The sequence below is a fragment of the Spodoptera frugiperda genome, chromosome 25 (assembly GCF_023101765.2).
Source record: "Spodoptera frugiperda isolate SF20-4 chromosome 25, AGI-APGP_CSIRO_Sfru_2.0, whole genome shotgun sequence".
NCBI classification, from domain to species: domain Eukaryota; kingdom Metazoa; phylum Arthropoda; class Insecta; order Lepidoptera; family Noctuidae; genus Spodoptera; species Spodoptera frugiperda.
The window spans coordinates 4641335-4667775 of record NC_064236.1 but is presented as its reverse complement, the minus strand read 5'-3'; the positions used below and the strand labels follow the sequence as shown (position 1 = coordinate 4667775).

Genomic DNA, 26441 nt, shown 5'->3' with positions numbered 1-26441 from the left:
TAAATTATTATCTGCGAAAATAATTATTATCTGCGAAGTTGATGGCTAGATCGCTCCACGACACGGCTAGAAAAAGTAGGCCAAGTGTCATTTGTGACATTTGCAGGGGGGAGGTGCATTTCCTACCCCAACACGCATGCGTTAGCGTCACTCTGTAACCTAGGATACCTGCATTTAAGTACTAACATTAAACCTCTTCGCCTTCTATAATTTCCTAGTATTTGCTGGCGCTGAAATGCAAAAATGCAAGGCGAAGTTCATTCATTGCATCGCGAATATGAAGCCTCTCTTAACGTCAAAGATTTTTCGGATTTTTAATATTAAAATTTCTTACTAACTATTTACTTAAGTAAACGATAATTTAAACTAATTAAAAAACATAACTCATAGTGTTTTATTTGTATTGTTTTGTTTTTGCAAATTACTTCAAGGACAAATTGCATAGCACTTGCAATCTTCATAAGGAGGCAAAAATTGTATGGATTTGCGTCGCGTCTCCACTAAAATTCATATTTGACTAAATACTGGAACCAAAAGCTTATAATTATCATCACGCCTTTTATAACCCAAAATTACCATTTTGGGTAATAATAATTAATTAACATAACACTTGACTTTTCACCTGTTATGTTATGTATAAACTCCGTTCGTCCGTCCGTCCGTAAAAAAGTTTCAGACTGCCTTATTGGTAATATTATGGTTGCAAGCTGAACTGCAGAATAGCTAGTCCCGGGTTCAATTCCTAGGTCGAGCAAAGTATTATTAAACTCTTTAATTATTGCGTAGGATATGCAATAAGTAATATGCATCACCGCCCACTGGGCTAGCCTTCGATTGTGAAAAGTTTTAGATTTTAGATTTAATAATTATCATTCAGAATATAAAATCCATTGCTTTCCTTAAAACAAAATGAATGTCAGGCCTACCAGTGCAGTGGTTTCCACCAACGTTGGCTGTAGGTCACGTCACTCGCTGGAAATATACTCAAAATGTTTTCTATGTAAAAAAAATATTATTCCACATTAGTTCACATTTCAATTTAGTTTTGATTAATCATTTTTCATTTTAGACATTGATAATATGATTTGTATTTTAATTTTGGTTCGGGTTGGAGTAATACACAACAGGGATGTTGCCTAAATGTGACGGCGGCGGCGCTAAGATCGCAGTCGAAATTATTTTAATCATCATCAATGAGCTTTTTTATAAATTTAGTTGATTGTTGAAAATAAGAAAATAATATTCAATCATTTCTATTAATTCTTTTTTATCATTTATGAATCAAATCACGAATCAATTCTAGAAAACTGTAAAAATTAATTCCTCCCTTGTACCTTAAATTAATTCCTTCCTACAGATGGCGTTATACCGAATGGTCTAGCCATGAAACTACCAACATCACCAACTAAGCGGGGGTAAAGTACTAGGATTGCAGTACTACAAAGGCGGTGTAATTTAGACTACCGATACAAGCACTACCACAGAATGCGCTTCTGGCATATCAGTCAGTAACGAGCACATAAAGCTATACTAGTAAACTGTGGACAGTATATCACCGTGCTCATAATATTGAGTAAAGTATTGCACTACAGTCAGTTACACAGTGAGAGTGTAAACAATGAAACTATGTTGAGTAAGACTGTGTACAGTGGGGCTGTATACTGTGTGTGTGTGACTGAATACTGTGAGTGAGACTGTGCTGTGGGACTGTAGGCAGTGAGGCTGTGCACAGTGAGACTGTTTACAGTGGGCAGCTTTCGCAGCATTTGGTACTAGGATAGCATAACTGCGAGGAGGTGAAACTGCGAACGAAGCGACTCGACTGTAAAATTTTATTAACAGCAGATGCTGCTGTAACAGCTGGAACCATTTTCAGATTTACTTAGCTATGTATTATTACTTCAAAATAAAAAACATAAATATTTAAGAGGTATTTAAAACAATGTTAATATAAAACAGCCACTATTACCACGAACCCTAAAGCTTCACATTTTAGTTCTACTTTTGACAATAGATAGCGTTACTTCACGTGGTTGCTTTGTAGTTCACCAAATCACGTCTTTTTACAGGTCTAAAGTACCAGGACAGTAAGATTTCGAACAAATCTTTACACTTACAGGACTTGAGTACTAGGACAGCATTAACACGAAGCAAGTTTCTATCAAGCCCGCAAAACAGTTTCCTTTATTTCTCCGATTTACAGCTGAATAAGACATACAATACCAAATGTAATATATTTTTATTCAAGAAAGAAATCATATATTTTTTTTAATTTCGAACCATTGCCGAACCGTGTCGGTTTTAATTAAATAAATAAAGTAAATTAAAATGTTTAATTAACTTAAAATAGGCATTAACAATCAAACATTTACAGAGCACACAAGTACCTAATACAAGGAGTTGACCAAAATATAGCTTCAAATAAATACATTGTAAAACGTAAAATTATAAATACAAACATTTGTAGAACTCTGGTAGGTACCCAAGAGAAAGATTAAACGTGAATACCAAATTAATTAATAAGATTTTTTTAAAAGAATTGTGTAGGAATCCATGGCATCAGTAGTGCGACATCGGCATTTTTTTATATTTTACAGAATAATATGTTTCAATTTCATATTATTTTTATTTCAAGTTACAACATAAAACAATGAATTTAAAAAACTGTTAAAACTAACAAATACAATGACGAAATAAATAAAACATACGTAAACAAAACCATGCTGCGACTGTGGGATTGAAGTGAATTTTTTTCGACGAGGTGCAAAATTACGAGACAACTTACTAGGAACCCATAAATACGAAAGGCTTCATTCAGCAGCCAAAATGATATATGTGCTCCTGTACTGTTAAACAAACTTCACCTCTCACTCCATAAATACAAAGCCAAGTATCGCTTGTAGTCCGCAGGCTGATCGATAGCTTGCTCTTTGGTTAAAATCGTGACCATCCGCGACAAAATGGCATTTTTGAGTTTACTTGCAGATTTTTCAGAATTTGTAACATAAAATAAGAAAAACTATAAGTAAAATTTGAAGCTTGTTAAATACTGAACTGATATCTGTAAATATCATTGCCGAAAATCCTGTAGTTGTATCTGTATTTTTGATTTGAATGTATGTTAGTACGTGAGAAATGCATTATTTCGAGTTAGCTTTCACGTAATTTGCTAATATCTAATGAAAAATAACAGAACTTACTAAAGTAATCAATTAAAGTTGAATCATAATTTAATAGTAAACATGTTCCAATAGTTTAAATACTGTTACCAAACGTGATTCTTGAAAACCAATGCGATATAATTTTGTTATGCAGTTACTTGTGACGAGTTATTCTGAACAGTTGGCAATGTTCCGTTTTCGATTGTTGACTTCAATAAATAATTAATGAAGCGGGTTCTCAGTGCTATGGAATATGGATTATTATAATAAGAGAACGGCAGTCGATGTCTGAAAACAGATACGAAAAATCTGAGATAATTTCCTACGAAATTCAGTGTAGTATAATTATAACGTTTTCGCATGGCTAATATGCCGAAAATAATAAAATTAACCCTTCTATTTACTTCTTTATACATATACCTAAGTATATTTTATTGTATGATAGATTAAAATAGTAAACTTATTAAAATGTATTTATTTTGTAAATGTATGTCGTTCACCCCCTACAGGCGGCGTAAAGTAACGTACCTACTCATAATTCGCAGCCTCGCGGGAGCCACATTTTAATTTTTACGGAATCGCTAGCACAGCGTTCCGTAACGCCATCTATGATCACTGAACGGAATCACAATTTGTTTGAACATTGTGGGCAGACGGAGGAGGTCAAATATAATGCTTATTTGTATGTACTGTCTATTACACTTTAATTATTAATCATGATGTTATAACAATAAAATTATTATTATGTTAAAACAATTATTAAGAGGAAAAAGCAATATTTCACGGGACGTGACAAAATTGTTTACAGTCTATAATGTTTTTCTTACATATTTTACTTTTTTGTGGTATGTAAACTAACTGCAATTGTGTTTTCGTGGAGCTGGAGAGTAATAAAGTAGAATAAAGTTATTCAACCGATTAAAATGGGTTCCGATTTTCAAAGTAAGTAATTATAGGATAAAAGAGATTCTTTATCAGCCTTGGTAGATACACCACTGTTGTAAATCAGTGTCCAAGTAGGTACCTACCTAACGAAAAAAAAGAAGTAGCGAAAGATTTCCCAATTGCTTATAAGTCAACCCGGTTTAATAGATAGCCGCTTTCACTCTTATAGGCAAACTTCCGAGATTCCAATTGTAAAGTAACACCACGAAATCTTAAGTCGTTCTTCATAACCAGGAGCGCCCTCATCCTTAAGTTAATAATAAAGAAATCGTAATGTTCCGTTCCGTACCTACTTTTTAAAGACAAACAAGCAGTTTAATCGAAGCTTTTCCATTTTTTACAGAATGTTTGGGTTCGATACTATTATTTTCATAAAAATCAAAACGTCAAATATATCAATTTACCTCAACCTAAAACTAAGAAATTATATTTAACAATACTAAACTAAATAGCTCAAGTAGGTATTAACAACATCCCGCCCAATCAAAAAAACCCAGAGCCGAATTACATCAAATACACATAAAACGATGTAGCTACATACCTACATACAGCTTGTAACATAATCCAACAATACATGAAAGCTGTTCGAAGTACAGCCGTGTGCGCATGAAACATGGTTGTAAATTACATTTTATGACGCGCAGGCCATGTGCGCAGCGTCCGTCATCAACGGGAAGCTTCGAGCAGACAAATTTGCGCGACTCGGACGCCTGTACATATATGCTCTTCACACGAATAAGAAACAGACTCTCGAAGCTGGAACGTTTCCATCAAGTTTTATGATACCGACTTTTGGGAAGCACCTACGTTCCACGTGTGACGGATTGTGTGTTGTAAGTGTCAACATTAGGGCAGTACTTGAGAATTGATTACTATCTTATCTGTTAGTTATACGTTTACAAATTCTCACCCTCTTTCCCACCTGTATGGCTACTGGATTTGTACAAGCATATTTATGTGTCCAAATAAGATACACAGATTGGTATTTATGCTTATATTTCATTGTGTGGCCATCTTGAATTCTTGATTACCTAAGTATCATTGGAGCATAGATATCTCATTAAGTCCTGCCTTTTACTTCGCGTAGAGTTGCAGATTTACAATCCAGTAACGTTATGATTCCCATCAAGTCCCATAACGATTAATGTGTGCCTAAGGTACTAGAGTTCATTGGTACCTAACTACAAGGTAATACCTACTTATACAGGATCTAAGTAGAGTTTAGACTATAACTCGAAGACTTATAATATAAAAATGTCTAACGCTAGACATTTCGTAAATTATGATCTCATTAAATCTTTATAATTATTTCGGTAAAAAAATTAATGATTGTTGGTCGTGCTAAATGAGTTTACTTTCTCGCCACCGCACCGACACCGACATGTTAGCGTCTCGGCACTTTTCCAAATAAAACACCTGTATAGCAGTGTTTTATATCGACTAGACTAGAATACGCAGCTGGATAAAAAAAAAACATTTGTGCCAGTTAATGGGAGCAATGTTAGTTTTAGATGATTATCACGGGGATGAGTCATGATTCGACAAGAATTTTAACGTCTCTGGTATTGCAGGTGTCCCTGGACGCTGATGGCTTGTCTACCAGCCACTAGGAACCCTATGCATCCTCTTTAGCTATCACATAAAAAAGTCTCCACGACTTGTGTATCAACATATCATGTTTACTTTAGTAATAATAATATGTTTGATTGACGACTTAAATAGCGAGTGACCCTATGTGACTGGGCGCAAATCAGGAGTAAACGGGACTTTGTAGGTACTTATTACTTACTGAGTATGATGAAAATGGTATTTTCTCCACAAAAGTATTTTCTTATGCAATATAAGTATTTCGATATCAAAAGTACCTACTTCCAAACAATCTACAAAGTCAGAAATCTGTCTACTAATCCAGGTACAATACATACTCCTAGAAATCAGTAATAGTCTAAGTACATAGAACATTTAAAAATCTTAACACCGTTATGTCTGCCTACCTATACCAGTTTATTTTGATTTCAATGAAAGCAATAGCAATAGCAGCTACTAAAAACGATTAATTAAACATCTGCAAATACTTTTGATTACTTGTTTTGACTCCGTTTATTGGAAGAAAATTTCGAACAATGTTCCTAGCTCAAACAAACGAAATCTGCAATCTAAACATGAAATTAAAAATCTATTTAACTGATTTCAGATTCACTTTTAATTTTCCAGCCAGGTTCTTGGTTCTGTTATGCAGGGGGCAAATAAAGACTAAATATAGTGATTGTAACTAACTATTGTTTAAGTAAATAAAATTGTACTTATCTACATGTTATTATCTTGTTTTAGGTCTGGGTGTCATGTCCATGTGAAATTGCATGTTTGTAAACATAACGTTTGTATAAATAAAAGAAAGAAATAATCTATCTATACATATAATAAAATCGTAGAAAAGTGCTGTCTGTACATTGAAAATAAAAATAAAAAAAATAGCAGGGGTTATTGTTATGTCGATGTCGAACCCAAAAATGTAATTAACTTTTTTTTTGTCTGTTTGTCTGTTTGTCTGTTTGTCTGTTTGTCTGTTTGTCTGTTTGTCTGTTTGTCTGTTCGTCTGTGCGCGCTAATCTCAGAAACGGCTGATCCGAGTTGGATGCGGTTTTCACGAATATATTGCGGGATGCTTAAATTTACATTTAGTGTTTGTTTCATGTCAATCGGTTCATAAATAAAAAAGTTATGTCAAATTAAAGAATCACGTCGAACATTCTATGCTTATACCATTAATCTCCGCAACTATTTGACGGATTTGGTTGAAATTTGGTACAGATATAGTTTCGAACCTTAGAGAGGACATAGATATATTTTTATATCAAAAATCAAAAAATAAAAAAAAATAAAATAAAAATGAAATAAAAATAAAAATAAAAATAAAAATAAAAATAAAAATAAAAATAAAAATAAAAATAAAAATAAAAATAAAATAAAAATAAAATAAAAATAAAATAAAAATAAAATAAAAATAAAATAAAAATAAAATAAAAATAAAATAAAAATAAAATAAAAATAAAATAAAAATAAAAATAAAATAAAAATAAAATAAAAATAAAATAAAAATAAAATAAAAATAAAATAAAAATAAAATAAAAATAAAATAAAAATAAAATAAAAATAAAATAAAAATAAAATAAAAATAAAATAAAAATAAAATAAAAATAAAATAAAAATAAAATAAAAATAAAAATAAAATAAAATAAAAATAAAATAAAAATAAAATAAAAATAAATATAAAATAAAAAAAAAATAAAAAAAAAATAAAAATAAATTAAAAAAAAATAAAAATAAAATAAATATAAAATAAAAATAAAAAAAAATGAAATAAAAAATAAATTTATTCCGGACATACAGCGCCATCTATTGTTCAATTTCGTACTTATAGTACGGAATTGAACAATGTCGGGCTGTTCCTATACTCCGTAGATAGATGGCGTTGATCGCGCAATGGTGTAATTACAATTGTTCAGTTCATGTTATTGTTTTAATTCATTGGAAATTTGTTTTTACAAAATAGTAAAAAGCAATGAAAAATATAACATAATACAACTTTTAGTACAAAGAAAACGCTCTAACGGAGTATAGATAATTCTATGTCGATCGTTACACGACTTCGGTTCATGTTATTGTTTTAATTCATCGAAAAAAAGTTAACAAATAGTAAAAAGGTATGAAAAAAATTATATCAATATAATTAAACTTTTAGTACAAAGAAAATGCCCGAACGGAGTATAAATAAATAATCCAAGTTGTCTTTATCCTCGATAGATGGCGTTGGGATCGAAATAGATTGCGCTATGGTTTTGTTACAATTATTTGGTTGGGTATCGGCCGAGCGCTTCGGTACTATTGTAGAAAATGTGTATTATCAGTCGTATGATTATTTGTCTGTAGTGGTCCTGCTGTTTCGTATATTATAAATTGGTTTCGTTGTATTTGTCAATTAATAAGTTTATTTGTAGGGTTTTCCTGGTTTTCTGGTTAAACTTTTTAACGTAGGTTTAGTTTGATATCGATTATTAGTAGTTACTGTAGTTAGTTTTTTTTAATAAAATTGTAAGTCTAATTTATAAATTAATTAGATTAGATTGAGGTCGTTTCTTTTAAATTATTTAGTTTAAGCTTGGTTATTATAGCATAAAGGATAGGTTCTAATATAATTTCTTTTTTAATTGTTATAAATTCGTAATTCGTAGCTTTCTTTAGTTTTAAGTTAGTTTTCATCTTAAGTTCGGAAAGATTATAATATTTCTTTAGTTAAAGTCCGTTTTTAAACTATTTTTTCAATGCCCTAAGTGAGTATACATCTATTAAAAACAAACGCAGAGCTCATTATGTTGATTTTTGAAGAGTTCCCTGGAATATCTTCCACATCTCATTTTTGAAGAGATCCCGCGAGATCGGGAACTATGTGGTTAAAACCAAAAATTTGCCGGAAGTCACTATTCCACGCGAACGAAGTCGCGGGCAAAAGCTAGTCTTTATTATATTGCTTGCGCACCAAGTAGATAAATTTGCTGACTGTAAAACACTTACTAGGTTGCAATAAACTACATACCTATTTATTTTAACCATGCACACAGCATACTATATGGCAGGACAACGTTCAACGGATTTCCCTATAATTTCGTGATATCAAGAATTATAGTTATCATGCCAAGTAAAAATAAATCAAAGTAACCCTATAAGCGTACATTAGACATTGTACTTATGAGGCGGACACTTGCAAACACATCTAAAACTGTCCGCGTTTATTGTCTTAAGTAATAATGTACCAGATTAATATTAGACATACTTCTATCAGTACGCCTACATTTGCATGGAACTGGATCCATTAACGGGCGCTGAATAGGTATAAACAACACCATCGGCTGACGGCGACTTAAAAGGCGTTAGGGAGAATTTAAATCTCCCGAGCGCTTTTTGTTCACGCCGCACAAGACAATGTGCCTTCTAATGCCATGTCCGTACACTGCATGACATCATTTTATATCTCGTTTACTATTGGAATATGAGAGCTGCACTTTGCAATATCTTACCTTTATCTATTAAGCATGATTCAAGCCGGTAATTCAAGTGGAGCCATCAATTAAGTTCCATCTGGACTAAATTGTCAGCTAACTCGTTAATTACCGTACTCAGAGATATTTAAAGATTACTTAAACTATTCCTTAGTAACGATTTTGTACCAAAAACAATTGCTAAGGACTGGATTAAGTCACCATTAAAAGACTCTGATTACGGCGGTAAGACAATTTAGAAACAATGCTAACCTATTCTTATCCATCGTTTATTGTTTTAAAGCAGCAGTTTTTTTTTTGTTCATTTGTACACGTATTTGAAGCCAACCCTTACAACGGCGGATAGGTTACATTTAACCCTCGGACAGCGGATGTAAACAAATGTAAATCACGACCGACACAACTGCCACATGTGTTATTTGAGGTTAAAAAACTTACTAATTAGTATCTGATTCTGACACATAAAAAATATACGTTTTACAACATGTTTTGTAAGGATAAGGTCGAGAGAACATCGGGTGCGAAAACGGAAAGTGTAAAGGTCTTGGGAACAAAAAATATAAGATGCAATCTTGAGCCAGCGGATCACGAATACTAAAAACTTAACCAAAAAAATTGCATATCATAAAACAGATTCTGGAACTACAATGTCGAGAATAATAGAGACTCTTATCTGGCAGCATAGAAATTAATTTTTTTTAATACCTGGTTACCTAAACCTCAGCATAATCAGTTTCACAATAATAAAAAGTGGAATAATACTTCCCACAAAAATATCTATTGGTTGTTTTACAATGATTGATGTTTTTACTATCAAACTTCTGAGTTTAATTGCTTATCTAAATACTAAGTGGAAGAAGAATTATTTTAAAGACAAATAATCTATTATATAAAAATAAGTCGGGTTTTCCTTCCTGACGTTATAACTCCAGAACGCACGAACCGATTTTCACGGTTTTGCATTCGATGGAAAGGTAACGGGTTCCGTGATGTTTATAGCAAAGAAAATTAAAAAAAAAACAAGAAAAGAGCAGGTGGCGAAACGGAGTTCGCTGGGTTTGCTAGTTACTTATATAGCTTTTCATAATTTCGCAAATTACTAACTGTAACGAAACAGTTATTGTCACAACAACCACATAGCTAAATAGGTAACGAGTATCAGTTATGTTAGTTCAAACTCATCATAAAACAACCGTAAAAAAATAAATCCCAGCCGAACTAGATCACGAAACGAAAAAGGTCATTTGAAACGGAGAGGGTTGCCCGTCGCGTCGGTCAGGATGCAGCCATCAGTAGAATGGATCCCTTTGTTTTCTTGGCGTGCCATACGCGGCTCTATCAAAATATACAAGGAGACCGAAATGTAACCAACATGCCGCGCCCACACGCCGGCTATACATGTTTTGACGAGACGACGTACCACTAATACCTTTGTCTAACTATACGCCAGAGCATTTATCATAACAACACCGACCAAACTAACATAGGTAGTACATACCTACCTATACCACATTTCCGCAATTTATATTCAGCAAGCTTGCAGTTCGACAGCTAAGATGTTAAATGTGTCTACTTACTTATCTGAGTATTTCAGTGTTACAAACTTATAGCCATTATATTCTAAAAAATATTGTGATTAGATTATGTTTTGAAACTGCAACTGATGCATGTCGACTGAAGTGTTTGGTGACAATAAGTTATACCAAGTTAGCTGACGGCAATGTGCGAGATAGTGTATTTTTTCTTTTGTCGTGTTATTTACGGTATCAGGTGGCCCTGTCCATCGACAGTGTCTTTTTTTTCTATTGCATATCAATATATGTATGTAGACACTTTACATAATGAATACATTTTAGTACCGTCAGACGGCGCACCTACTTAAAACGGGCCGATGACGATTTGATTGCACTATTTTTAGACACAGGTCTTGAATAGTATTTACATCACAATAATCTAACAGTAAGAAGAAATCCGGTATGATACATCTACATAATACTATTATAATATGTTATGTATGTATGATTTTCAACATTTTCGGCTCGTTTTTTAGTAAAAAGATATCTAGCCAGAATTTTACAACTACCTAAAGCATTTCTACTTAGATTATTAAGTAAAAACTGCATAGAGCACTGAAATGACATTGCATCTGTGCTGAAAAGAGACTGAAATAGTGTTTAGTGCGCAACTTCCAAAGCTAGCTTCCACGAGGAAGTAAGAAAGTGGGGGAGCTGAAACAGGTTATACTGAAACCAACGTATAAGAAAGAAAGGGCATTCTGCAACGTTTCAGTACCTATTCAATGCAATCGTAGTAGATGTTCTCCTCTATTGTTATGTTTGCCTAGTACTTAAGATGCAAACACCTGCACTTTTGTGGGAATTCCTTAAGACTTGCATTCGAAAATAAGTTCCGCCTGCATGCATTCGTGGACGTGATTAATGAACCTTATTTATAAAAATTAAATATCAAGAATCCAATATGTTGATGTTGTTATTGATGTTGTTACTTATTGTATGGTAAACAATGTATTTAACAATGATAATAATTATAATTATTTGCTTATGTCGAATATTTCTAAAATTATTTGTATAGCAACTGCACAACGTAATGGAACATTTTCTGTCTATTAAATGAAGAAGTAAGCAAGAAGTGAAATAAAAATGCTGGTAACGCCTATATTAAACGACTTTATTTCCAATTTCATTTAAAAAATTAAAATAAAAGCAATCGAATCCAATAATTGTTATTATGTTATGTTTTGTTAGAATTTCCACCAAATTCAGTCCAAAATTAAACAAAAGTAAGTATCATGTTTGCATGCATTTTAATTCATTAAATGAATAGAATCCTTAATACCTAGTTTTGTTGAATTTTCTATTGAGTATGTTTCAGAATGAGAGCACGTTGCCCGGTATTACTACTTGTGGCTGATAGGAAAATGACATTTGATTAGCAGTAGGAGCGACAGCGAGCTCTGTTGCATAATACAACATGTCACCATCTTGCACCGGCTGCAAGTTCGGAAAGTTCAGAAATTGCATTTGGTTGTCGTGACCTTCTCCTTGCACAAAATTATCCATAACTAAAGAACCATCCCCAACATGCGAACGCATATGAAAATTTAAATGACTACTTTGCTTGAATCTCCGCCCACAAACGGAGCACTCGAATGGTTGTATGTTGGTGTGAGTGCGCATATGTTGCCGAAGATGCACCGACTGCGAGAAACACTTAGTACATATGACACACTTGAACGGCTTCACCTTGGTGTGTGTCCGAAGATGTTGGTCCAGTCCTGCTTTTTGTGTAAATGCTTTCGGACAGAATGTACAGGCAAAGGGGCGGACACCTGTGTGCATCCGCATGTGCTGCTGTAAGCCGCCTTGTTGAGTGAATCGTTTAGCACAAATCGAGCACTGATGCGGTTTCGTCTTTGCGTGGACAACACGATTGTGCTCCTCGTACTCGGTGCTATCCCCGAATATTAGACTGCACATGCGACAAGAGAAAGGAATCTGAGTTGAGGCGTGGAGTTGGGCAGGGATCGTTTCATTCGAGTAGAACTTCCGATCGAGGCGTTTCTCGCAAACCTGACAGCGTAGTGCGGCCTTGCGTCTTTTAGTATGCTCTTCCCGATAGTGAAGTGAATAATCACAGCAGTTGAAGAAAATCTGACGACACAGCAGATCCGGTCGCAGGGTTGAAGGGAATGTGCATGTAAATGGCCCCCTGGTTGAAACAAATTAAAAATAAGACCCCAGGCTCATTTAGTCAGTGATACCTACACAAAAAAAAACATGACACAAACTAAAAACATCACTAAACTGTAGTAATGAAAACTTCAATAAAATTAAATAAGAATTACTCGTGTGTTATTTATATTTAATATGTAATTATCATTATAACAGCCACACGTACCTGAGATCAACCGGTAGTTTAGATTTCATTTGTGTCTTTTTAACAACACCATCGAGTCGGAATCGCTTCATGGCGTCGGTATCAATGTCGTTTCTCTCGATTTTAATAATTAAATAGGTCGTGTCTTCAGAAAATGTGCGCGTGATAAAACCATCACGTCCTGTAATTTGCTCATCATTGTGTTTATTTAAAGGTATAAAATTGAAGCCGCACAGCCCGTTCATGTTCTGTTCAAGAAAAAAAAAATACTAATAAATTGTAACACTTTGCGTTGATTGACTGCATTGAATTAAATTTTAATTATTAGAAATCTTGAACTTCAGATCTCATAGGAAACAAGAAATATCTATCTCATTACAAAGAAATAAGTACGTTTTTACCAAACTATTTATAATCTTCCCGTAGACTTAGCTAAGCTTAAGCCGACAAGGAATATGATATGATTACTTACATAAATTATATGTTAAAACATAGATGATTTTGAACCTATCATGCAGTAGATAGATAAATAGACAAAGATTTTAAATAAGTAAATAATAAAAAATCTGACAATAAGAGATAGCAACTCACATGATCGCTGAACTGTGCAGTTTTCTGTTGGAATTCCACGTCGCTATTGATGACTTCATCATCGTGCTGTGTCTTTTTATGATTTTGCAAAGCGTTCTTATTGTAAAACGTTTTCATGCACAATCTGCACGTGAAGTGAGCTGTCGTTTCACCCCAAATTATGGGATACTGTAACTGTTTAAATGTCATCATTATTTTTTTTAATAGGACGTTAAAATTTTACTAGGAGCATTATATTTTATTTATATAAGGAGGTGCATTAAATGAAATAAAGTAGTACACAAGAGACGAAGACGTGTTTAAGTAAAATCTATTAATGCAATATAGCATTGTCTACCAGCCAGCCTTAGAATCTAGTATTAGGGTCAAGCGAAAATAGGTTTAAATTAAGACCATTCGTAATCAAGGAGTATCTCAAACGTTTACCATACCTAGCATCAAGCCATGAAGAGTAGTGACTCGACAAATTATATACCTATACCAATTAATTTAATTAATACCTAATAGTTTACATAAATATGTATATGTACATAATACTTACAGGATTACCAGGTAAAAGTAGCAATGGTTCTGACGACAGCGCACCTTCACTTACTTCTGCCATATCTCACTTAAAAATACGTTGAACTCATTAAGACTATTAAACAATAATAATAATTGTCAATAGATAAGCAGCTTCCAATCTTGCAAAAACTTCCTAAAAATAAAGTAAGTACAAATAATGAAGGATCACATAGCCTAATCAGGTACCCTATACATACTTATTAAAATAACCTATCGTGACTGACTAACTCATTCCTCATCAGTTCATCACGTAGTGCAAGCTATCGAGGCTACAAACATGAAATTCAGACTGTAAGTATATCCAGTTTGTTCTGTAGGCACCAACTAAAATCTGATTTTTAAAAATTCCTCCATTGATAGGTATAGATAGTATGTAATGTATGAAAGGCCGTCATTTTAATTAAAGTAAAATAAACGTTCTAAAAAGATTTTGGAAATAATAAAGATTGCAGTAGGGATTGAAACATCAAGATGCAACCACGCGGGAAAAAACTAGGAGTAATAGGTAACGTTGCGTGAGTTCGCTAATGAAGCAAAGGGTACGGTAGCGCCATCTATTGGAATCTCTAATAAAAATACTGAACCACGATTCTGGAGCCATGAGCCGAGACGGCGCGCTATTGAAATAATGTCTTCTATAACCAAAGTCTACAACGATAAAAACTATGAAGAGGTGAGGATGGAGGAGGTGAGGATTTTTCATTAAAATTGATCAATACTGAGTAAAGTATTTTACGTGGCCAGTGGGTCGTCTTAGGGGAAATAGATTTTAAAACAAATAATAACTCACCTTCAGGTGTCGGAAGATATTTAAAAGTACAATGTTGTCCAGAATTAATATCTATTTAGTTGTATTAAAATATATCGAGAAACACTCGATTTCATTGCTCTTAAAATAGCCGCACAATATCTTGTCTTTCTTTCAGCTTGCTTACCAAGATATCACCATCTTTTATCAACTAGATCTTTTATCAATAACGCACTCTAATTCTCACGACGTGAAATTAGAAATCTCATTATTTTATGAATTTCATATGATTTAAAAAATACCGCTTTTCTTTTGCTTCGGTCACAGATAATATAAAAGAAAGGGCTTAAATAACTGAAACCTACCGTTTTTTGTTAGAAATTTATTGTTTACTGAATTTCATACGATTTATGTTTTTTTTTTAAACTTAATATCTTTTATATTGTACAATCACTGAATTAACACATTATTTACAACTTAAAAATAATTAATTATAATTGTTTACTTTCTTTCTTTTTTAACTTAATGTTAGTTACTTAGCTTTCTTCAAACTTAAATAAATATTTTTATTTACTACAATATTATTTTATTTACTTCAATTACAATGATTTTAGGAATTTTGTATATTACCTTTAAAAATATTTACCATTATAGATAAAAATGTAAAATACTACCATTTCAAATTTATTACCATTACCATTTCAATTTTCAAATTTAGCAATGGCAACACAGTATTGAAATTGAACAACAAATCAAATCACGTCACAAATAAGTCCACGGATTTTAATTTACAATTTATTGCAATTTAAGATATTGTTGTCTTTATCTATCAAGTGAAAATACGTGAGAGCGGATTCCTTATCTGTCATGCTAGATTTTAATTCGCACACGTATGACGCATAACTGCAACGCACATTTTTCACCACTCAACACTCAACCTGTGCGTCTTTAAAATTCTTTCTGTCATAGAAGAACAGTTCTAAGATTCTTGAGGAGCCAGTAACCACTGCTGCGAACATGGCTGGATCAGCGTTGCGGCGGCTAATGGCTGAATACAAACGTGAGTGCAGTGAACTCCCATTATTTAATTTGGAAAGTTTACTTTCACAATAATTAATTTAGGTATGTAGGTAGAAGGTAAGTAGATATTTTGGTGAATTAGTCCAATTAGTATGGATTAATTGCAACAATATTGAAATGTACATTTCGTCATAAATTTAACAATAACCAGCCCTGGAACAAACGATATCTAAGCAGCATCTAGATGTAAAAAAATATTAATTTCTTGAACACATTACCTGCCTACCTACCATTATTTTGATTAAACCAGTCAATAAAAACAGCTAATAAATACATTGACCTCACATACAGATCTACCTCTACAATTTGACAAAAGTCTAATAAACTAAGCTAACTAAGATAAATTTTTTCAGAGCTGACCATCAATCCTCCAGAAGGCATTATTGCAGGACCTATCAACGAAGAAAACTTTTTTGAATGGGAGGCACTTATCACGTAAGAAACTGTTCATACTTGATAATTAAGTATTAGAATAGTCCGTAAAAACAGTTTATATGTGATTCCAAATATATTTGTAGAGGACCAGAAGGCACATGCTTCGAGGGTGGCATATTTCCTGCAAAATTACACTTTCCTCCGGACTACCCATTGAGCCCACCTAAGATGGAGTTCACATGTGAGATGTTTCACCCAAACAGTAAGTATTAGATGCATATTTGTATGAACTACAACAAAAATTTACATAATTTTTTCTTCAGCATTATGTACCCACACACTTTGCAATTTTGTTACTTAATTTTAAGTCGTATATATTTTATATAATATCTTACCCTGAAAAGATTTATATTTCATAAGAAAGCATAGAAAGTTAATACTTTTTCCTAAACAGTATGTTGCTACAGTCATCACATTAGGGACAAACATTAATTTTATGACAACATCTTTCCACATGTTAGGCCACTGCTCTGTACCGTACAATTGACAAATGGATTCTAATTGAATAATTTGCCAAATTATTTTCATACTATACATATCTTGACCCTGCCAATGACAAACAACAAAAAAGCCCAATTGACCAATGTTGTTTGACAGTCATGTGCACATATTGTTCTGCTATTCGTTTTTGAGGTGTATTATCACTAGTTTTTAGCAAGGCTCATTTTTAATAATTATCTTTTTGTTAAAATGTTCTGTCGCACCTTAGCTGGTTTGCCTGATAAAAATATTATTTTAATGTATGTATGAACTAAAATATGTTTTACCTAAGTGCAAAGCTTTTGCATATATTTCTACCTTATAAATAATTAGAAATATGTGTGTAACTGTCATGCCTTAGCGTTTGCAAATTAGCGAGTGTCATGCCATGCCATGTCAATTAGCCAAGCTTTGCTGGCATTTATACAGAGTGTCCCTGAAATCGACGTCCAACAGGCACCAAATGATCGGCAAGGTTCCAAATGTTATCAGAAAAATATAAAAAAATTCTAAGTCCTACAGTTTTTAAATTACAGTGACTTATTTGTTATCCACGAAAAACTACACCCTGTGCCAGTCTTTTGACTCCTGTTGCTACAAATCTTTATTTTTTCATCTGTAGTCTTCCTTACATTATCCTGAATAGTGCTCCAGTAATATGGAATCATAAATTCTTAGCCAACTGCTTTAGATTGGAAAACATTGTTAGTTTTAGAGGAACCAAATAGTTACTCTGAATAAAATTTTTACCTTACTTTAAGTGACTGTACTGAATAAATTACTTATGGCGCTAGTAGTGGCAAACCTTGCTGATCATCTAGTGCCCGTTGGACGTCGATTTCAGGGACACCCTTTATTTTGTGAAATATTATTTGTTCTATATATTCTATTCTTTGTGTAACTCCAATTTAGGTTTAATAATTAATTATTGCTAGCTAACTACTTATAAAGACTTTGGTTGACTTACACTGAGCTTAAAATATTAATTTGGTGAAGACAATTGTGATTCTCTCTTTTTCTGCAATTTAATTTATAGTTAATCTTGTGAGATCTCGCTCGAGCTTCAAGCTCAAGAGATTACATACCCTTACGACACTGTAGGTGTGTGGGGCCAGTGACCATTACATTCATTTGCATTGCCCTTTGTTATTTTATTCTATTTAAATATGTTATAAGAATAAAAGATGAAAAGATGAGTCTCATAAACATTCCTTATGTCTTTCCAGTATATGCTGATGGACGTGTGTGCATATCAATCCTGCATGCGCCTGGTGACGATCCCATGGGCTATGAGAGCAGTGCTGAGCGATGGTCGCCTGTACAAAGCGTGGAGAAAATACTACTCTCTGTCGTCAGCATGTTAGCTGGTAAGTAGCATCTTCGTTATTTCAATGTATTTCAGTAAAATTCGTTGCTTGTTTCTTGAATTCCATTTACTCTTCTCTGCATCATCATGCCTGCTAAAAATGCCTAACACATTAAGTCCGTCTATATTATAGTATAAGCGTATAACACTTAATACTAAATCATTTGACATCCTGTTTAATTTTAGAGCCAAACGATGAGAGTGGTGCCAACGTTGATGCCGCCAAAATGTGGAGGGAAGATCGAGAACAGTTCAATAAAATTGCTGAGAAACTGGTCAGAAAAACCCTGAGTTTGGAATAGTTACTATGCGATAACATTAAGATCCAAGTTTAATCAATTTTCTGGGAGATAGCGGTTCTAACTACTTCATTCAATAAGCAATATGTACAATAAATATAAATCCGCTTAGGCCTGCATGCCATTTTATAAAACTACCTATAAAAATATAATTTGGAAATGGTCTAAATTAGGTACATTCGCTCCACGATGAGTAGATATATGGTTAATATTATAAAATAATGTTTTATGGAAAATAATAATTGAGCCACTTGACTATTCTTATCGTCTTACTAGTGATCTATTACTCCCTTGTTTAACACCCTGGTACTTATTTATTAAACAGGGAGTTAATAATAATTTACACAAGACATTACTAATAAACAATGGGTAGGTTAAGCAACAGCTACGAAATTCAGAACTAGATATTAAAAAAAAAAGAAAAATTTGCAAAACGCATGGGGTACACAACTGGTGGCGTAGAAAAATCAACGAACCGAGACCCAATCACTAATAAAATTTTAGAAATTGTATGAAAAAATTAGCAGCTTTCCTAGTAAGTCTGCTTTAATGAATAAGAGTGTTTTTTGCATGTCATCCAAGATATACAACAGTTTAAATTGTTGTAGTTCGGCAATTAGGAACATCAACCTGTTTAAACAGAAGATCGAAAGTTATCTTAATAGGGTTAAGATAACTTTCGATCTTCGATCGAACACCTAACCTTCGTAAATTCGACGAAGACGCAGCTAAAAATTTGCTATTATTTATTGGTGTGGTATTATTATAACCATACATTTTGAGACATTGAATTCTTTTTTGAGGGGTACAGCCGAACGTTAGGTTTCTAGGGTTTGACAAGATGTACTATTCTGTGAAAATGTATCTTGAGGAGAATACTAATGGTCAATAATAGTTTCGTGACATTTATAATTGACAATTGCGTTTTGATATTGTTATATCTAATATGAAATTAAAATTTTGACTATACCAAATAACAATAATTCTAATTTCCTTGGCAGAATTATTGCGTTCTAAATTAAATTACAATTCCTTCTATTTAATGTAGATACCTAATTTTATTTTATAATTTTTAATGAATGATTTTTTATATCATAAGATATATTTGCATGCCAGGTTGAGGCAAAATGTGGAGAAACATATAAACTTCGTAAACACCTATATATACCTGTACCCATGTTTCAAGAAAATATTGACCGAATTAGTGTAATATGACAAATGTAAAATTTTGGTGACAAGGAATATAGTTCCTGTTATTTATTAGTAGTGAATCTGCTACACATACGTTATACGATGTTTGTTTTCGATCAAAATAGCAGTCTTGATATTGAAAGAACTATTTTACTATTAATAAAGAATAATGAAAGCAAAGCTCTTATTAAAATGTTATTAATACACTAGAGAATCATACACGCCTGCTTTACGAGTTCCTGAAATCATAGATTAATAGTAATTTCGTATAATTATTCATTGAAAGACAAAAGACAATATTAAAATTTTGTGTGTCTACATAGTCCATACTGGATTTTAATAACATTTTAAATAGAATGTCTTAAATTGAAACATGAAAAATGATCTAATAAACATAAGGCGACGACGTAAAAACAAACCTGTATTAAAACAAGACGTAATGCATATACTATTCTGTGATATGTACTCGGATATACAAGTTGATGTTACGAAAATGTAGTGGAATGGAGAAGGCCAAGCACAAAATTAGAAAGAGACTGACCACCTAGTCACCTACTGTCTCTTTCTATTTCTTCGTTCAATATGGTACATTGTGATAATTACCTTACCAGGACTGTTAAACAGTGACCAATCAGAAAGGTATGTAAAGAGTACCAGAGTTGTCAAACAGCCTTTTTGTGACAGCAACTTTTATATCTTTTGTGACAATAGTAACATTGTAAATGTTCAGTCCAGTTTGTAAATCAGTAAGTTTGTAATGTATTTAATTGTCTGTATACTTAGTGCGAGATTCCTTTACATTGAACGAAAACGAAACTAAAACTTGTTCAGCGCTCTGATTGGTTGGTTTATTCGTGCCGGCCAATCAGTACATTACTTCGAATGTTAACGTTCAATTAGAGAGCCGTTCGTTTCGTTTTCGTTTAACGTAAAGCAAACTGCATAGTATTTGATAAACAATTTTTTTATTAAATCTAGTTTATTGTCAAAGCTGCCACTATGTACTTATAATATCAACAGAGTACTTGTTTCAGCCTCATTTTCGTATAGATGAAAGTCTAGCATCATTTGTCATTACCATAAATTAGCTGTAGGTACTGCCCTTCGGTGTGAAATTAATTTCAAGTTACTTACAAATAAATTGTGTACTTATCAGTTACTTTTGGGGTCATTTATAATTTTCCATAGAACAGTTTATACATATTTATACATGTAGTGATATTTATTAGCAGTTTTTAATAAAATGTTATCTGTAAAATGTTGTTTTATGGAATTTCATCTCGTTGTAATTTAAAAAGACATTGTTAGGTATGGATGTAATGTAACAACTCTACTATCATAGATGTTTATAATTAAATTTGTCTATTTGTGGTTTGAGGAATTCCTTCGAGGTTGTTCTATTTAAAGGCTTTATTCAGCATTGCCTTAGGAAATGTATACCTACAGATTTTAGTATAAGATGCATGTCAAACATATTTAAATCTGTCGTTGAAGTAGAAGAATGTTAAATGAAATAGATATCTATATTTTACTAATATTGTGTAAAAATATTCGTGTTATATTGTTGATACATAATAAACTTAGTTTTGATACGAATATGGTTTATTTTGTAATACCTAAATTACACGAATATTTGTACAATTACACATAGTGTGGCGTATATGAAGCGAACGACTGTTATAGAAATTAATATATAGGTGTATTAGTTATTACAGTTTGCGCCAAGTTTTACATAGTTGGTAGAAACATGATGTTTGTAAAATTGTATTTACTGTTTCATCAGAATCAATTTCCTCGTACGATTAAGACAAGATTTAAATGATGAATAAAAATCTATTTTACAACTATTTTCAATAATATATTCATAAATAGTGCATAATAATTGAACCAACCTCTTGTTCTTATTTCACCTCCCAAGCACCGGCCAACTAAAAATCAATTGCTCTTCGTAAGGGCTCCCATACAAAACTACGCCGCACTAAATCGCATCGCAGTTTTGTGTGGGAGCCCTAAGTCTCGCTAAGGCAAAGAGATCGGCTAGACCGATTCGACTAATTTTGGTATTAAAGTAGAAGTTTTTAGTTTAAAATAATTTATAAGCTATATATTCAGCTAGTTTTAAATACATATAACATTAATTTTGTTTTTATTAAATTTAAAACATCGATTTATCTCGATTAGTTAACCGATTCTTTGGGAACATCCGCTTTAAAGTACCTAGTCTTCTATGTAATCTTCTTGACAGGTAAGATCACTAATGGTAAAAAGGTTTTTGATTCAGCCCAGTTGTTCTTCTTAATTTTGGTTATCTTGCCGCTTAATAATTTTGGTGTGGCCCACGCCGCAATATGGTAGAACTGAGACTGTTTTTAACCATTACTGCGTAGCCTTGTTAAAAGTTAAAAAAGAAACCGAAGAATACGACCGCACATGCGGTTATGTTAGTACCTACAATAAAATGAAGGCGCGCCAGTTTTTAACCGCATGGTCTAGAGCAGTGGATCCCAACTGGTGGTACGTGGACCGCTAGTGTTCAGATCAGAAGTAAAAATATAGGTACATATCCAAGACTACACCTCTGTCCAATAAATAACCACGGTTAAAGCACAAATTAAACTTATACAAAAGAAAAGTCACTTTTTATATGGGTACAAAAAGCAATAATAATTGGGGTCGCTAACTTAACAAGCGTTGTAAAAGTGGTCCTTGCCCAGGAAAAGGTGGTGGTGCACCCCTGGTCTAAAGTTACAAACAAGAAATAGATAGGAGTCGCATAATACAGTTTTAAAAATCGCTCTACTTACACTATTTACTTCTTGAAAAATGTTGTTTCTTATACAACCACAGGTAGATTTTGTAATACATCTTCCTTTCACTCAGCTTCAGTGAATACTTACCACTAAATAGTAGAAGGTACCTAATAGAATTAACGGACTCAGCACAAAAGTGATTTTCTTGTGGGATAGGGCGGCAATCGATAAGACGGATCATCTGTCTGATGGCAAGCAATCAGCACCGCTCTCGGACACCCGCAACACAGGAATTACAAGTAAGTACATTGCCGGCCTTTTGGAGGTTAGAGATTTGGGGATTACAAAAGCCTATGTAGCTGGACACCTACCTGATATTAAAAACACGTCTTAAAATCTTAGTAAAATTAAGAGAAATTGGATTGGTACTAAAACTATAAACACTGGGCTTCAAATTAAACTTAAAACTCATTGCTAGAAAGTTACAATACATTTTAACTTTTAAGCAATACATAAGTATAAATTACTAAGTACATGGCTACATTTAGGTAGGTACATAGTTACCTAGGCATTCGGTCTGAAATAAAGTTTTCTACCTCCCTCCCTGAACTAAAATAGAACGTGGAAACATGACAGACTGGCAAGTAGTCTTCCTCCTTACTATAAATCTTTTATAAAGTTGGCTAACTTTAGGACACAACTCCGTGTGAAGGGATTTCAAAAATTTAAACTTATGTCGGACTGGCATATGGCAGTAGAAAGTTCAATCACGCAAAGTTATAGCAATAGGTCTAGGCTAGTTTAAAGATCATTTTTATTATTAGAAAATTAATTAAAGTAGGTAACCGGTTATTTTGACCTTTTCATTGACCAAGTAATTAGTTGATTATGTTTATGCCACATTTTAGCTATTTTAAAAATTACGCCTCCCAATCACTATTTTGTACGTTTTACATTAGAAAATTATTAACTTTTCTTATTAATTTAATTAGCTACATTCTATTCACCCTATCTAAGTTAACCTAATGGTTGAATCTACTTTGGCTGTAGAATTTTCAATAAATTACAACACAGCCATTAGTCCGGTAATCCAATACTGGCTAGTTGGCTACCGTAGAACAGTCTCTATTATCTACTTAGATCACATTAAGCGAGTATCGGGATCTGCACTCAGTATTAATTAATGCAAGCAAGCATAGACCCATTCTAGTCTAGTCTATGTATATGTAGGTGGAGGTTTAGTTAGAAACACAAGATGATGTAGTTTCCTGAATCTTAGGTATTCAATACTTAGTAAATAAGGATGTCCTAACCACCGCTTTTTGGACCGCCCCACCAAGCCGGCCTGCAAAGCTGCTGGTCTGAAAATTGATGACTAAGAAAAATATCGCCTACTTAATAACTATAGGTAGTAAGTATTCAGCACGACTGAGTCTTATATCATACCTAACTTCGTACTACTTCATTTTAAAGGACGGTGAAAACTTCAATCTAATCGTAATTAAACCCTGTTTTATCTATACTTATAATAAATCTGTAGAGAGGTCAATTCTGTACATGAAACATATTTCCAAAATAACTATCAGCGGGTGATTAGTGATCGATACTGACGCCAAAAATGCAATCAGAAAATTTTTTGTCTGTCTGTCTGTCTGTCTGTCTGTCTGTCTGTATGTTCTTTATAGAAACAAAAACCACTCGACAGATTTCAACGAAACTTGGTACAATTGTTCTTCATACTCCTGGGCAGGTTATAGTATACTTTTCATCACGCTACGATCAATAGGAGCAGAGCAGTGAAGGGAAATGTTGGGAAAACAGGAGAACTTACTCCATTTTTTAAGCTTCCGTCGCGTGTACAGCCTTAATGGTTAAAGCTACACAGAAATCATGTACGACGAAAATGTTCTCCTTAAAATTGTTTAAAAAATATTCCACAACAATAAATGTCTATATTTTATGGTTGACTCACAATAACGCGTATAACTCCCGATAGCTTAGCATTCTGGAGCTTTCTGATTATATTTGTCTACTCTTACGTTTATAACACTCTCATTCATTTATTCATTCATTCATTCATTCATATTATAAGAAATCTGTAGAAGGGTCAATTCTGGACATTGAAAATATTGAAAGAATAAATAGCAGGGGGTGTTACTGGATCCATACCAAACCCAAATTTGTGATTAAAAAATTTTTTGTCTGTCTGTCTGTCTGTCTGTATGTTCAGGCATCACGTGAAAACTAACAGTTTGATTTCGATGAAACTTGGTATAATTATTCAATAATCTCCAAAATTATTATTTTATTTAAACTATTCTTTGTATTTGAAATTATAAAAATATTTTTTTCTTTAATATTAATAATAAATTCATTATTTATATTATTTATTAATAATCCAATATCAATAGGATTATTAATTTTAATACACCTTATTATCCTAGGCATAAAATATAATACTCTTTATTCTGGAAAAATACTTAGAAAAAAACTTTATTTTTCAGTTTTATCCTACAGAACGCAACTCAACAGCAGGAACTCAATCGAGGGATCTCCTTAATTATTATGGGCCTAGCCGTATTTGGGTCTAATAGATATTTATAAGATGTCTTTGTCAGAGTTATTTAAAATGGAGTAATAAAACTTCCACGCAAAAACCGACCTCCGCGCGGACGGAGTCGCGGGCGGAAGCTAGTATAGAATAACTACTACAAAAATGTCAACAACTAAGAAATTCAGTGACGAAAATGTGCATAAAAATATGTAGAAATGTATGTATAATGTACGTACATTACTCAGAAGTAGTATCTACCGAATACTTGAAAACTCCACTAAGTACCTAATATGAACCCCAAACTTAAAGCTTTACCTACGTGTGGTAGGTACCTACTTACTTAATTACTTAGTTAATGTATGATATCAAAGGAATATACTCATTATCGTCACTAACTAAATGCATACCTTCCTAACTCTCGTTTTAAAAGTACCAAAGTCTTATAAGTTTTTAAACTGACATGGTCACTAACACTATTATTAGAACTTATGACGGGATATTGACCATGTTTATTCACTTTGGTGAGTTTCCGATATTTCGGCACTGTTGCAAGCGCCATGATCACGGATTAACTGGAGTAAATGCGGGTGGGTGTTTACGAGCAGACAAATCAGTCTACCCGCTTTCTCGTTCGTTTCTTGCTGACACCGCTAACACCACTACCATTGTCACTTGCAACTCGGTTCAACTCTCGACACACAAAACTCACTGTGTCAGCTCGCGAACTTTCCTCCTTCTTGGCACTTTTGCGGGTTTTACATAGTTGGACCACTGGATTCCAAGCCCTCGACAGTTGAAACCCATCCTCCCGGTTGAAGTTTTTGTACTTGGTTATCTCAATCGCTTCTCTTACCAGTCTAGGTATATAGTGGCGTTCTGTCGAGATAACTTGTGGGTTATGTAACTCAATCCAGTGGTTTGATCCAGCCTCCAAGATGTGTTGAGCTATAGCGGATTTTTGTGCGTCGTTGTTTTTCACCGCTCTAATATGCTCAGAAATTCTACAAGCCACAGTACGCTTAGTCTGACCGATATATGATTTGCCACAGCTACAGTCCACTTTATAGACCCTAGGCATTTTCTAGAGGGAAGCTATCCTTCGGCGAACGCAGCATCTGGGAAACTTTCCGGAAAGGAGTGAAGACAGTCTTTATGGCATATTTGTGGAGAATGTTTGCAACCTTATCTGTCACTCCCTTCACATATGGCATAAATGCTGGTTTGCAATCCTGTATCCGTTACTCCGCAGCACCTTCATCACATGTGTCAGTGGTCCAACTATGTAAAACCCGCAAAAGTGCCAAGAAGGAGGAAAGTTCGCGA

The 26441-nt window shown here is 33.3% G+C and overlaps 2 protein-coding genes and 1 long non-coding RNA gene across 4 annotated transcripts in view; 2 read left to right on the top strand and 1 right to left on the bottom strand.

The window, feature by feature from the left end:
* Positions 1 to 26441, top strand: part of LOC126912392 (uncharacterized) — an 86971-nt gene that overhangs the window by 10636 nt on the left and 49894 nt on the right. The window lies entirely within an intron of this gene.
* LOC118264608 (zinc finger protein 182) lies at positions 11831 to 15335 on the bottom strand. Of its 2 annotated transcripts, none has more exons than XM_035577180.2 (5): positions 15006 to 15335; positions 14193 to 14348; positions 13652 to 13825; positions 13082 to 13308; positions 11831 to 12652 (listed from the first exon to the last, which is right to left on the bottom strand). In XM_035577180.2, exons 2-5 carry the CDS (start codon positions 14253 to 14255, stop codon positions 12052 to 12054), a joined length of 1065 nt encoding a protein of 354 aa, XP_035433073.1. In that variant the 5' UTR covers positions 14256 to 14348; positions 15006 to 15335; the 3' UTR covers positions 11831 to 12051. The 2 variants fall into 2 exon arrangements, with proteins under 2 accessions (XP_035433073.1, XP_035433067.1); XM_035577174.2 differs by having other exon boundaries at positions 11831 to 12892; positions 15006 to 15328.
* LOC118263567 (ubiquitin-conjugating enzyme E2 G2) lies at positions 15699 to 21705 on the top strand. Its single transcript, XM_035575639.2, has 5 exons — positions 15699 to 16023; positions 16397 to 16478; positions 16562 to 16680; positions 18185 to 18325; positions 18511 to 21705. The coding sequence occupies exons 1-5, from the start codon at positions 15981 to 15983 to the stop codon at positions 18624 to 18626; spliced, it is 501 nt and encodes a 166-aa protein (XP_035431532.1). The 5' UTR covers positions 15699 to 15980; the 3' UTR covers positions 18627 to 21705.

Coding starts and splice junctions, on each gene's coding strand:
- LOC118264608 (XM_035577174.2), bottom strand. CDS start 14,255: ATGGCAGAAGTAAGTGAAGGTGCGCTGTCGTCAGAACCATTGCTACTT. Junction 13,826..14,192: donor TACTTTTACCTGGTAATCCT/GTAAGTATTATG, acceptor ACATTTAAACAG/TTACAGTATCCCATAATTTG. Junction 13,309..13,651: donor CTGCACAGTTCAGCGATCAT/GTGAGTTGCTAT, acceptor TTTCTTGAACAG/AACATGAACGGGCTGTGCGG.
- LOC118263567 (XM_035575639.2), top strand. CDS start 15,981: ATGGCTGGATCAGCGTTGCGGCGGCTAATGGCTGAATACAAAC. Junction 16,024..16,396: donor GCTAATGGCTGAATACAAAC/GTGAGTGCAGTG, acceptor AAATTTTTTCAG/AGCTGACCATCAATCCTCCA. Junction 18,326..18,510: donor TGTCGTCAGCATGTTAGCTG/GTAAGTAGCATC, acceptor GTTTAATTTTAG/AGCCAAACGATGAGAGTGGT.